This window comes from Microcaecilia unicolor, chromosome 2 (genome assembly GCF_901765095.1).
Source record: "Microcaecilia unicolor chromosome 2, aMicUni1.1, whole genome shotgun sequence".
Classification (NCBI taxonomy): Eukaryota; Metazoa; Chordata; class Amphibia; order Gymnophiona; family Siphonopidae; genus Microcaecilia; species Microcaecilia unicolor.
This window is the reverse complement of record NC_044032.1, coordinates 516,688,445-516,703,294: the sequence shown is the minus strand read 5'-3', so window position 1 is coordinate 516,703,294 and position 14,850 is coordinate 516,688,445. Positions and strand designations below refer to the sequence as shown.

General features: G+C 43.8%; 1 protein-coding gene across 1 annotated transcript in view; it reads right to left on the bottom strand.

Annotated features, from left to right (window-relative positions):
• Window positions 1-14,850, bottom strand: part of SLIT2 (slit guidance ligand 2) — an 809,356-nt gene that overhangs the window by 229,257 nt on the left and 565,249 nt on the right. Inside the window, exons 10-11 of the mRNA XM_030191232.1 lie at window positions 5,091-5,162; window positions 404-475 (exon numbers count right to left, since the gene is read on the bottom strand). Coding sequence (XP_030047092.1) covers window positions 404-475; window positions 5,091-5,162 — 144 coding nt within the window. The remainder of the gene's footprint in view (window positions 1-403; window positions 476-5,090; window positions 5,163-14,850) is intronic.

Sequence of the window (14,850 nt, the reverse complement as noted above, 5' to 3'; positions counted from 1 at the left end):
TAAACAGTAGTTGCAACAATAAATCACAATTATTTGTTAACTGTCCCACAAAGTAAAATCCAAATATTCTGAAAATTGGCCCCAACCCCAACCCCCGCTGGTGTGACAAATTTCAAAAAATCAGTTAAGTGGTTCTGAAGATAGATGAGCTAGTAAAGCTTCTACTTTTATCAAACCCATGATTATTTCTATTGCAATTAAGTTGAACGCTGTGAGTCAATTTAGTAAAACATTACCTTTTATGATTCTGATTACAATGCAATTCTCGTTTCTCTCTATCTTGGAGCAGGGAACAGCAGATCAGTGGGTATTTTTACCTCATACCAAAAATGCCCATTGTCTGTGGCTAAGCTAACATACGCGCTTGCTACTTTTCTCTGACGGGGGACGCTGCTATACTTACAGAGAGTTCAGAGAGCGGAGGCCTTGGAAAGCATCAGGCGCAATTTCAGAAATCTGATTATTGCTCAGGTCACTGAAAAGAAAGATCATATCACATCAAGATCAAATGCATCAATTCTGTGGTAAAAAGAAATTGACATTTTATTCTCCGTTTTCAAATGTAAATCACTAGAAGACAAAGATTATTGGTATATATGCCCACTGACAGAAGAGGCCTGTTGAAGCAGGACATAGAGCTGTCTGACTGATATTTGTCATGGGAAAAAAACAGACAATATTAATCATATTTATTTCTACACTATGAGGTAGGATTTAAAACTTTGCACACCGGACACTACTTAAATGATATCGACATCAAGGCCTAATATCTATGAAATTCAGAGATGTGCAAAGAATCACAAACAGGATTAAATCTCCAGGCAACGGAGATGAATATTCCCCTGAGATGACGGGAAAATACAATACAAATTGCCATGGGCCAAACATCTTCAAATGTTTAGCTATGTATACTGGTTGCAGACTTGTGCAGAACCAAGGCCTAAGTGCTGAGTGGACTGTGCCATCTGTTCCCAGTAGGGTTCAGGCAGCACAGAGTCAGCCTCCCCCATACATACAGCTTCTCATCCTCAGCTTCTCCATGCCTGTCTCAATAGCATATAGACTTTTCCTCCAAGAACTTGTCCAAACCTACCCCCCTGTAACTGCTCTACCAGCCTGCAAACTGCCTATCCCCAAAATCTGCATCCTGCAACTACCTCAGATCCAAAAATGTCCCCTGCAACCTCCAAACCACCCTGCATACTGCCCCCACACTCAACAGGTTCTACAATACATGAGAGATAGACGTCTATGTACTGGAAAAGTCCAGCATGTACATCCAGTTTACAAACTGAAGCATTCGAATTATGAACGAGGAAAACAAGGGGCACGGACGTCTGTGTGACAGCATATAAACATCCATCTTTTATAATGGCCACACAGACATTCATGCAGAGCAAAGGGGATGCCTAATGGTTCAATTCCTACTTTAATTCTTTAATTTTGTGATTGTGAGTCCTCCAGGAACAGAAAAATACCTACTGTACCTGAATGTACACCACTTCAATAGTCTTCAGGCTTGCAGGTGTCTTACAGGCTTATTTTCGAAATTGATCACCGGCCATTTCCTGACATAAATCGGGAGATGGCCGGCGATCTCTCAAAAGCGGCGAAATCGGTATAATACTAAATGTTTACTTACTAACATTCTTCCACTACTCATGATGTATTGTAAGCCACTTTGAGCCTGCAAAGAGGTGGGAAAAGGTGGGATACAAATGAAACAAATAATAATAATAATAATCGAAAGCAGCTTTTTTGACAGCATCGCCGCTTTGCCGTTGCCTCACCGGCGAAAGTTCAAGGGGGCATGTCGGCGGTGTAGCGAAGGCGGGGCATGGGTGTGGCTACCAGATGGCCGGCTTTCGCGGATAATGGAAAAAAAAAGCGGTGTTAAGCAGTATTTTGCTGGGTTTACTTGGTCCTTTTATTTTCACGACCAAGCCTCAAAAAGATGCCCTAACTGACCAGATAACCACCGGAGGGAATGGGATATGACCTCCCCGTACTCCCCCAGTGGTCACCAACCCCCTCCCACACTAAAAAAATACAAATCAAAATCTTTTTTTACCAGCCTGTATGCCAGCCTCAAATGTCATACCCAGCTCCCTGATAGCAGTATGCAGGTCCCTGGAGCAGTTTTTAGTGGGTGCAGTGCACTTCAGGCAGGCAGACCCAGGTCCATCCCCCCTACCTGTTACACTTGTGGTGCTAAGTGTTGAGCCCTCCAAACCCCCCCAAACCCACTCTACCCACATGTAGGTAAGGGCCATGGTAATGGTGTAGAGTTGTGGGGAGTGGGTTTGGGGGGGGGGATTTGGGGGGCTCAGCACCCACGGTAAGGGAGCTATGCACCTGGGAGCTTTTTTGGTATTTTTTTAAAATTGTTTAGAAATGCTCCCTAGGGTGCCCGGTTGGTGTCCTGGCATGTGAGGAGGACCAGTGCACTACAAATGCTGGCTCCTCCCATGACCAAATGCCTTGGATTTCGTCGGGTTTGAGATGGCCGGCATTTTTTTCCATTATCGATGAAAAACAAAACCAGCAATCTCAAACCCAGCGAACTCTGGCATTTGGCTGGGTTAAACCGTATTATCGAAAAAAAAGATGGCCGGCCATCTTTTTCGATAATACGGTTCCGGCCAGCTGTTGTGCCGCCACCAAAATACGATCGCCGGCAACGTTCGATTATGCCCCTCCACGATATTCAGGTACAGTAGGTATTTTTCTATTCCTGGAAAACTCAGAATAAAATAATAAAAAGGCGGTTAATAAATAAATAAATAATAGTAATAAAAACAGCTGAAGTGCCATCCATTGTACTTACCATTAGGCTACTCCTCAGAGTTGCAAGCTGCTCTGTTAAGAACGTTTGTGTATTATTTATTTATTAGGATTTATTTACCACCTTTTTGAAGGAATTCACTCAAGGCGGCGTATAGCAAGAATAAGTCAAACATAAGCAATAGTCAATTACAGAAGTAAAAATATTCAAACAACAATACAAAGTATGGCACAGTATACTACATTACAATGTCAACACAATACACATTAAAACATTTTAATAGCATAGGAGTAAGAAATTAAGGGACTAGTTAAAGAGAGTTGCAAATGAGGCCAGAAAGGTACTTGAACATTATCTTGGCTAGGGTAGGAGCGGATAAACACGTCCTGCTATACTATGTGCAGCTGTTGTCATTCATGGTATCTGAAGCTGTCATAAAGCCTGATATCCCTTGGATTTCATATTCAGGGGAAAGGAAGGGGGATAGCAACCGCTGGGGGGGTTGCATGACACCTCCTTAATCCCTCAGTGGTCGCACCCACCTCCCTCTCCCCTGAAAGTGAAACTGAAAGGGGGTTCCAGGCTCAATGACAGCTTCAGGTATTATGGGCATTCTTAACAAAGCAGGAAGCAAACTAAGGGACCCAGGTTCAAATCCCACTTTAACTTTTAATTTTCTTTTTATTACTGTGAGTCCTCCAGGAACAGAAAAATACCTTCTGTACCTAAATATATAAACTGCCTGAAAATCTGAGGGCTACTGAAGTGGTGTATATTCAGGTACAGTAGGCATTTTTCTGTTCCTGGAGGGCTCACAATTACAAAATTAAAGTGGGAATTGAACCTGGGCCCCTTGCTTTGCAGTCCGCTGCACTAACCACTTGGCTGCCCCTCTAATCTGTATGAACATCTATATGCTCATTTTCTACGAATGCTACCATACAGATGATCATGTCCCTTGTTTTCCCCACTGGTAATCTGGACCTTCCAGTTTGTGTAAAATGGCTGTTCATGCTTGACGTCTTCAGCGCACGGACATCCATTTCACGTATTTTCAAACGGTCCTGTTCAAAAGTACATGTAAGATGGACATCGATTTGGGACATTCTGATGTGGTCATCCCTATTCTGACTTGGATGTCCTTTCGGAAATGCCCCTCCACTTGTGGCATCAATGAAATCCATTGCCAATTGTAAGTGAACAACTATCTCACTATGCATGACGCAAGATAACATAACATAGTAACATAGTAGATGACGGCAGAAAAAGACCTGCACGGTCCATCTAGTCTGCCCACGATAAACTCATATGTGTATACCTTACCTTGATTTGTACCTGTCTTTTTCAGGGCACAGACCGTATAAGTCTGTCCAGCAGTATTTCCCGCCTCCCAACCACCAGTCCCGCCTCCCATCACCGGCTCTGGCACAGACCCCGTATAAGTCTGCCCTCCCCTATCCTAGCCTCTCAACAACCAACCCCTCTTTCCCCCGCCACCCAATTTCAGCTAAGCTTCTGTGGATTCATTCCTTCTGCACAGGATTCCTTTATGCCTATCCCACGCATGTTTGAATTCCGTTACCGTTTTCATCTCCACCACCTCCCGCGGGAGGGCATTCCAAGCGTTCACCACCCTCTCTGTGAAGAAATACTTCCTGACATCTTTCCTGAGTCTGCCCCCCTTCAATCTCATTTCATGTCCTCTCCTCTCCTGATCCGGCACAGAGAAAGCACAAATATATACACACACGTACAGACACACACAAACATGTACATCCCCCAAAACAAACATACACATACCAACACACAAACATGTAGACCCCCAACACAAACACACACACACACATTTACATGCAGAGAGGTTAGAAAGAACTCCGTGAGCCATGCTTTCCACGCTTGTTTTTCACATAGTACAGGCAGTGAACTAGTGAAGACCCTTCTAGAAACAAGACTTTCTGGATTGTGGCAATTGCTGACTATGGAAAGAAATAATAAATAGTGCAGAGACCGTCCTCACAAAGTCAATGTATGGGTGCTGCTGTTAAGGAGCAATAACTTTAGGCCCTTTCTTAAATATTCACAGTAGATTTATTTATACAGCAAGACCAACACATGTATTCATCTGCAGTTACATTTTAAGCTGATCAAGGTAACAAAGAACCTATCATGTGTGAGCAACTGGACAGCTACATATTAATCTTACGGCTGTCAAAAACTTCCATGAATATATACTTTAACAGGAGCATTCAGTTTAAAAGCATGAACCATTTCAGTTTGAAAACTACTAAGAAAAGAACACACTTACACTCTTCGAAGCTTTTTATATGGTGAGAAAGCTCCAGGAGGAATGACTTTGATAGAATTCTGCTCCAGTCGTCTACAAAGGGGAGAAAAAGAGAGAAGACAGTAACATATGAGGCCAAACTTAAACCTGTGTCCTTTGATCTCTGTATACCATAAACACATTTCTGGCACAGAAGACAAGTAGATTTTAATTAATTATAGTAGCCATGGAGAAAACTGGAATTGGTATCACAAGATGCACACAATGGGAGAAATCGTTACAATACAAACCTTCATGATCCTCCTATGACAAGAAGTGCCAACCGCATTCATAACATAACATAAAACATTAGAATACCATGAATCCTACCTGATCGCTGGCTTTACGCTCACTTTCCCATTCCTAAAGATTCCCAGTGTTCTTCTCATGGTTTAAGAATGCCAGTGCCCAACCCAATTTCATTGCAAAATTGTTTCATTCTTCCACTAACCTTTCAGTGCAATCAAGTGTCCTTGTATCTGCAGTTCACCATCACAAATGCAAATTCTCTTGCATTTAAATTTTTATGGTGTTCAACCAGTAAAATGAACAAATTTGGGAAAAGTACAATGTACAAAAAAGCCGAAGGATCATCCTATATAATAATTCTCATCTCCAACAGGATGTGCTTGGGACCGTGCCTGCCGGAAGTGGTCTGCTAGGCAGGCACGCACTGACCTCAGTGACCTCAGTGACAGACAATTTGGCAAAGCAAAACAATCTGAGTGCTGGCCATTAGGACACAGGGTTGATAGGAGAGTTTTAAAAGACTGAAGGAACCGAAAGTGTTAAATGGGGGGAGGGGGAGTTCTGAATGACTGAAAGACATGAACATTTGGGAAAGGAAAACAATTTGAATGCTGGCCATTAGGACACAGGGTAGATAGGAGGGTTTTAAAAGACTGAAGGAAACGAAAGTGTTAAACTGGAGAAGGAGGGGGGGGGGGGGGGTTGTGAATGACTGAAAGACATGCAAATTTGGCACAGGAAAACAATCTCAATGCTGGCCATTAGCACACAGGGTACATAGGACAGTTTTAAAAGACTGAAGGAACCAAAAGTGTTCAGTGGGGGGCAAGTTCTGAATGAATGAAAGAAATGAAAATTTACTAGAGGAACACAATCTGAATTACTACTACTACTACTACTACTATTTAGCATTTCTATAGCGCTACAAGGCATACGCAGCGCTGCACAAACATAGAAGAAAGACAGTCCCTGCTCAAAGAGCTTACAATCTAATAGACAAAAAATAAATAAAGTAAGCAAATCAAATCAATTAATGTGGACGGGAAGGAAGAGAGGAGGGTAGGTGGAGGCGAGTGGTTACAAGTGGTTACGAGTCAAAAGCAATGTTAAAGAGGTGGGCTTTCAGTCTAGATTTAAAGGTGGCCAAGGATAGGGCAAGACGTAGGGGCTCAGGAAGTTTATTCCAGGCGTAGGGTGCAGCGAGACAGAAGGCGCGAAGTCTGGAGTTGGCAGTAGTGGAGAAGGGAACAGATAAGAAGGATTTATCCATGGAGCGGAGTGCATGGGAAGGAGTGTAGGGAAGGACGAGTGTGGAGAGATACTGGGGAGCAGCAGAGTGAGTACATTTATAGGTTAGTAAAAGAAGTTTGAACAGGATGCGAAAACGGATAGGGAGCCAGTGAAGGGTCTTGAGGAGAGGGGTAGTATGAGTAAAGCGACCCTGGCGGAAGACGAGACGGGCAGCAGAATTTTGAACCGATTGGAGAGGGGAGAGGTGACTAAGTGGGAGGCCAGCAAGAAGCAGATTGCAGTAGTCTAAACGAGAGGTGACAAGGATGTGGATGAGGGTTTGGGTAGAGTGCTCGGAAAGAAAGGGGCGGATTTTACGGATGTTGTAAAGAAAGAAACGACAGGTCTTGGCAATCTGCTGGATATGAGCAGAGAAGGAGAGAGAAGAGTCAAAGATGACCCCAAGGTTTCGAGCTGAGGAGACAGGGAGAATGAGAGAGCCATCAACAGAAATAGAAAACGGGGGGAGCGGGGAGGTGGGTTTGGGGGGGAAAATGAGAAGCTCGGTTTTGGTCATATTTAATTTCAGGTGGCGTTGAGACATCCAGACAGCAATGTCAGACAAGCACGCTGAAACTTTGGTTTGGATGCAAGGTGAGATATCAGGGGTAGAAAGGTAGATTTGGGAGTCATCAGCATAGAGATGGTAGGAAAAGCCATGGGATGAGATTAATGAACCAAGGGAAGAAGTGTAGATAGAAAAGAGGAGGGGACCAAGAACAGAACCCTGAGGTACGCCGACAGGCAGAGGGATAGAAGTAGAAGAGGATCCACCAGAATGAACACTAAAGGTGCGGAGGGAGAGGTAGGAAGAGAACCAGGAAAGGACAGAGCCCTGGAATCCAAGTGAGGATAGGGTATCGAGAAGTATGCTGTGATCGACAGTGTCAAAAGCAGCGGAAAGATCAAGAAGAATGAGGATGGAATATTGACCTCTGGATTTAGCCAGTAATAGGTCATTGGAGACTTTAGTAAGCACAGTTTCGGTTGAGTGGAGAGGGCGAAAACCAGATTGTAGTGGGTCAAGAATAGCATGTGAGGAGAGAAAATCAAGGCAGCGGCGGTGAACAGCACGCTCAAGTAATTTGGAGAGAAAAGGAAGGAGGGAGATGGGTCGGTAATTAGAGGGACAAGTAGGGCATTTGTACACAGGGTAGATAGGACACTTTTAAAAAAAAATGAAGGACGTGAGAGTATTACATCTTGGGGGAGGGGTGAGGCGGAAAGCGGTGGGGTATCCGGATACTGGGCGTTAGAACCACGGGGGTACATAGACTTTTGAAAGCCTTAAGGAACCCAAAGTGTGGGAAGGTGGAGGAAAAGGAGGGGAGGGAACTGGGTGAGGGGTATTAGGAACAGGGGAGGGGGCCCTGTCACACACTCTCATTCTCACACACACACTGTCACACAAACAGTCTCACTCTGTCACACACCCGCACATTCACTCTGGCTCTCTCTCTCAAACATACACACTCCCAGGAAAACCTTGCTAGCACCCATTTCATTCGTTCCAGAAACGGGCCTTTTTTACTAGTATTTACTAAAGTGCAACCCCAATCTCCTCCACCACTCCTTCCACATACGCCCCTACCCTAATCTGATTCCTCCAAATAAGCACCCTTCCAAGACACCCCTCCTCCCACATAAGCCCCAAGATAAATAATTCTCCCCCCAGGAAGATATTTCCCCCCTAAGATGAGCCTCCTGCAAGCAGAAGACCCAGTCGACCCCCTTTCCCTACAGCAGTCACTAATACAATGTCTAGTAGCCTAGTGTAAGGGGCAAGAGCAATCCCCTTTGCTCCTGCCTTGTCTGAGTCCCAGGTTCAAAATGGCAGCTATGATTCCTAGTTGTAGTCTCACAGTATTAGCGATATGGGACAATATGCCGAATCACAACAAACACTACTTATTTGGCAGATGGACCCCTAATGGTATTACTAGGAGACTATCACTAAGGGTCAAGTTGCCACTTTGAACCCAGGACTTGCACTGTGCAAGAGCGGGATTGTTCCTGCCCTGTACACTGTATCCGTGAGTGCTGAGGGAGGTTAGTGGGGGGGAATACAAGCATAAACCGATATCAGAATGCCTAACATTTACATGCCTGCAGTTACACCAACCATGTACCTGACACAACTGTAGGCACATAACTTACAGTATTAGGAGTATTCTATATCTGGTGCCTAACGTTAGATGCTAACTCTGCGCTGAAATTTCAGTGTGGAAAAACTTCTACTGGATGCAAGGCACCAAAACAGGGCTGAAATGGTAGATCCATGTGGAAACACATTTTCGCACCCATTTAAAGAATAGCGTCTAAGTGTTTCCACGTGGATCTGCAAAAGAAGCATAACAACAGGAAGGACATGAGCGGGTCAAGGGTATTCCCTTACAAGGCATGCATAACTTGAACCGGGATTTACACCTGGTTCCAGCTGGTGTAAATTCTTGCGCCCAACGTTGAGTGCTGATTCTGGCACTATGAGTATTCTATAAAGGGTGGCCATCCCAGAATGCCCTTTATAGAATACTGTTCAGTGCCGATTTTTTTTTCAGGACTGAATTTTGAGCACTATTTACTGAATCTAGCCCTTTATGCATAACTAAGAGCCCACCACATCCCACCAATGATCTGTCCTTGTGTACATTGTCTTGCATTTATGTGCTATATAAAATAGGTATACTACAAAGGAGAGGAAATCCAAGACCACAGAAGCAGAAAGCCAAAAAAGCACAAGGAGCCTTCAGAACACAGAGTCTCAACTTCACTTTATTAATTAGACCTGACACGGTCTATATATGATGTTTGATCCCAAGCAACTTGACTTGAAAAAGACAGCTATACTAAAAACTTAACTGAGTAATGCCAAACAGTGTGGTAACAAACTGTGATCTTTAAAATGTGTCCCACACCAAGGAAAACATCAAGTACTAAATCAAACAAAATGTTTTCCTTGGTGCGGGACACATTTTAAAGATCACAGTTTGTTACCTTGCTGTTTGTCATCACTCAATTAAGGGGCCCTTTTACTAAGTTGTGTAGGCACATATGCGCACCCAAAGCGCATCAATTTCAAATTGCCGCCCAGCTGTGTGGCCCATGCGGTAATTTCATTTTTTACACGTGCCCACTACAAGCGCCAGAAAATAATTTTTATTTTCCGTCATGCAGCATTAACCAGGCGGTAAAAGGCATTGTATGTGCGTAGACCATTACTGCCCAGTTAACGCGTGAGACCTTACCGCTAAGTCAATGGGTGGCGGTAAGGTCTCAAAACTCAAAATGGGCGAGCGCCAATTTTCATTTTGCTGCACGTCCATTTCTGACCCCCAAAAAGGCATTTTTTACAGGTGCGCTGAAAAATGGATCTGCACGCGTCCAAAACACGCGTCTACACTAGCACAGGCCATTTTTCAGCACACCTTAGTAAAAGGACCCCTAAGTTGCTTTATTCCCCTTGGGATCAAACATAATTTATAAACCCCTGACGCAGGCATTTATTGCCAAAACACAGACCATGTCGGGTCTGATTAATAAAGTGAAGTTGAGACGCTCTCTATTTTGGAGGCTCCTTGTGCTTTTTTGGCTTTTTGCATGAAAAGTAGGTATGCCATTACAGAATAGAGCTTAGACACCCTGCTGGCACGTTTGTGGATAAATGTTCACTCATATGTATAAGTACTAACATACTAGACATTCGTACAAGCAAGGAATGCATATTTGCTGGCAGTTAGATTACAGAACTGCTCTTCGTGGACGCAGCTATATGTCAAAAAATGAAGTCGCTTGTAGGTGACTTGCTTTTTTCTTACTGGAATCTATAGCTTTTGAGCCTTTTCAATTCTAAGCTGCTATTTCTCAGAAAAAGTTATCTGAGGTGTATTATGTGTGCCTGCCGGCTTTGTCAATCACCCTATTCAGTGGAAAATATGAAGCGCGGTAAGCTAATTCAGCTGTGATCTAAACACTCAATCTCTTCTGGATAAATAATTTGTAAGAATGGGTGAACTGAATAAACGTATCATTAGCTCAACCCAACATTTTCCATTTAACAAACCCATCACATTTTAGAAAAGTATTCATTAACTGTATTCAGAAATTGTAGAATCAGATTACATATGAATACAGAGGCTTGAAATAAACATTAAGATATCACACTTTGTTCTTGCAGAAAGCAAAGTGAATTGGACTCTTTCAGCTTTCTGTCCTTTAATCTCCTCCTTTTATCTACATGGAAGTCAGCTGAGTTTCAGAGTGTAAATGTCCGTAGAGCATGCTGGAAATTCTCATTAGATCCATTCTGGGGGTCGGACAGCATTCTCAAAACAACCACCAAGACATTTTTGCATGGATCTAATAAAACAGATGGCAATTAAATACCTTTCTTTGTATTCTTATTTCATAGAAACTAACATATTAGTTGGATGGGTAGACATATTAAAGCTTTGTATAGGCTTGATGGCCAGAGAGAAATTCTGAGATCAGTTTTGCAATGTTTGAATACGACATGATGGAAGATCGCCTTCTCTTGTGCTGGGATCCTACTTCATGTGACATTTTCCGATACGGGTGAGAAAGAAAGGAAACCAGGAGCTCATTTGCCAATGCATACTTTCCCAGAAATCTTCTGTAGAGAGTGATAGTTGTTCTAGTAACTTGTGAGGGAAGAGTAGGAGTTCGGAGCACATGCCAAAACTGACCACTCTGATGAATGACCACTCTGGGGTCCTTTTACTAAGCCGTGTAAGCATCTACGTGCGCCCAATGCGTGCCAAAATGGAGTTACCACCCGACTACCGTGTGGCTTTTGCAGTAATTTCATTTTTAGCGCGAATCCGATACGCACGTCTGAAAAATATTTTTTATTTAAGGGTGCGTGTAATGGACACGCGCCAAGTGGCATTTGGCATGTGTAGGTCATTACCACCCAGTTACCGTGTGAGTCTTTACTGCTAGGCAATGGCTGGTGGTAAGGTCTCAGACCCAAAATAGACATGCGGCAATTTTCATTTTGCCGCACGTCCGTTTTCGGCAGAAATGTACAAAAGGCCTTTTTTACAGGCGCGCTAAAAAATGGATCGGCGCGCACCCAAAACCCGCACCTACACTACCGCAAGCCATTTTTCAGTGCGCCTTTGTAAAAGGACCCCTCTGTTTGAACCTTTCGCTGTGTCCCTTTGCTCCTGTATACAACTGTAGTGTCAACAAAAACGTTGGCTTTTATTCTTTGCCATCTGCAATTTAAAACAGAAATAATGCCATTGGTGGCTCTCTCACCTTGAAAAATGTTGCAAGGGTCTCAAATCCCAAGTTCCACAAGATTTACAAAGGAGTCATAAGGTAAAACATCACAGCAAACATCCAATTCACAATGCAAAGATCTGGCCCTTTGAAAAGCATAAGAGGTACAAAATTTTTGGTCTTGATTCTGAAGTCAGTTTATTTAGGGAGGTTCCTGAAATTCTGTTGTAGGCTCACGGTCAGCCCGGAGTGGAAACAGTTGGGAACCACTGACTTAAAACATGGAAACTCACTATTCATCTGATCTCCTGCCCACTACAGGCAAATTACAGACCTGCTGTATAGCTGATTCCAAATACTGCTCTCTGGAGAGCTGTCCCTCACAGCAATTTAAAAGACCGAAGTAACACTTTCCAGTAGGTTTTTCATCAACTCTTCTAGAGGCCGGCTGCATGAAGTATAATTGTAGAACCAAATGATGTGGATTTATGCTTGCCAACTTCATGCTTATTTTTATAGACTTCTCAGCTAACCAAATTTTGGGCACGCTCTTTAGTTATTAATTCCAAGTGCGTTGATTATGCTTTTTTAATTATTTCAATGAAACAATTTACCCACAATTATTTTTTCTGTGATTTAATGACACAGATGGCCTGGATTAAAAATTGATAAATAAGCACATTTGAGCAGTGGCAGCAGATTTCGTTCAAAATAACAGACAGAAAAAAACCACCAGGAAGAAATACCCATCTGAAAAATTGTTAGGTTGCTATAAATGGACAAGCCAGACAAATAAAACAGCAACACACATCACATTACAGTGTCCAAGGCCTGAAGAGCTTTAAGCCAAGATAGAGCACTACTACATTAAGAAGGGAAGGTTATCAGTGTGGGCTACCATTAAGATGTGTTATTTTATTGTTAACCCCAGTTACTAGTAACTAGGGGATCCTTTTACTAAGGTTAGCTGAAAAATGGCTTGTGGTAGTGGAGGCGTGGAGTTTGGGAACGCACCGATCCATTTTTCAGTGTGCCTATAAAAAAAGGCCTTTTAAAAATTTTTGTTGAAAATGGACGTGCGGCAAAATCAAAATTGCCGCACGTCCATTTTGGGTCTGCGACCTTACCGCCAGCCATTGACCTAGCGGTAAAGTCTCACACAGTAACCGGGTGGTATTGACCTACGCGCGTCAAATGTCATGGCACACGTCCGATACACATGTCTGAAAGTAAAAATGATTTTTCGGCCACCCGTATCGGATGCGCGCCAAAAATGAAATTACTGCAAGAGCCACGCAGTATTTGGGCGGCAACTCCATTTTGGCGTGTGTTAGGCGCGTGTACACACCTATGCGGCTTAGCAAAAGGGCCCCTAAGTCTCATTGTATAAAAAGGACTTGTGCTAAACTAGCAAGAGTTTGTACTGAAATAAAAATAAAGAGGGAAAAAAAACAATCCAGCTGATTTTCGAAAGAGAAGGGCGGCCATCTTCTGACCCAAATCGGGAGATAGCCGCCCTTCTCTCGCGGGCACCCAAATTGGTATACTCGAAAGCCGATTTTGGGCGCACCCAACTGCAGTCCGTTGCGCGGATGAACAAAGTTCCCGGGGGCGTGTCAGAAGGGTAGCGAAGGTGGGACAGGGGCCTGCTGGGGAGTGCTTAAGAGATGGGCGCCCTCGGCCGATAATCGAAAAAAGAAGGGCGGCCCTAGCGAGAATTTGGTCCGGTTTTTTTAGACCCTTTTTTTTTAGGTCCAAGTCCCAAAACAGTGCCATAACTGCCCAGATGACCACCGGAGGGAATCAGGGATGACCTCCCCTGACTCCCCCAGTGGTCACTAACTGCCTCCCACCAAAAAAAAAAAAAAAAGCAAATGTCATCCAGCTCTATCACAGCAGTATGCAGGTCCCTGGAGCAGTTTTTAGTGGGTGCAGTGCACTTCAGGCAGGTGGACCCAGGCTCACTCCCCCCTACCTGTTACACTTGTGGTGATAAATGGGAGCCCTCCAACCCCCCACCCAAAACCCACTGCACTCAAATCTAGGTGCCCCCCTTCACCCATAAGTGCTATGGTAATGGTGTAGAGTTGTGGGGAGTGGGTTTGGGGGGGATTTGGGGGGCTCAGCACCCAAGGTAAGGGAGCTATGCACCTGGGAGGTATTTTAATGTTTTTTTTTTTTTTATTTTTAAAAGTGCCCCCTAGGGTGCCCGGTTGGTGTCCTGGCATGTGAGGGGGACCAGTACACTACGAATCCTGGTCCCTCACACAACCAAATGCCTTGGATTTGTTCGTTTTTGAGATGGCCGGCTTCTCTTTCCATTATCGCTGAAAACCGATGCCGACCATCTCAAATCCGCCCAAATCCTAGGCATTTGGCCGGCACCAACCGTATTATCGAAACAAAAGATGGCTGCCCATCTTTTTCGATAATACAGTCTGTCCCGCCCCTTCGCACCCCCGTCCTCGGAGATGAGCGCCCCCATTCGATTATCCCCCTCAATATGTCTTAATAGTAGCCCACACTGATATCTGCATCCCTAAATGCCCTTATTCAAAAAGGTTTTTTAGCCTTCACAACCTTTCTTTTTTTCAAATAGCCCAACAATGTGGCACACCCTGTAGAGTTGATCCCAATCATGGTCTTCTCATTAAATTCAATTAAGGTAGCAAAATATTTTAGGGCCCCTTTTACTAAAAGGTGTTAAGCCCTAATGCACATTTAGTGCATGAAATATACAGGCTACTGCAAAACGTGTTAAAGCATTTTATGGTATTTTGCCTGTTTGGATACATTAAGGGGTCCTTTTACTAAACAGTGGTAAAAAGTGGCCCATGATGGTGTCAGCATGTGGGATCGTCACACACCAAGGCCACCTTTTACTGACGTGGATAAAAGGTCATTTTTCTTTAAAGGGCCAGTAAATGGCCACATGCTAATGAACACATTGGCGCATGAC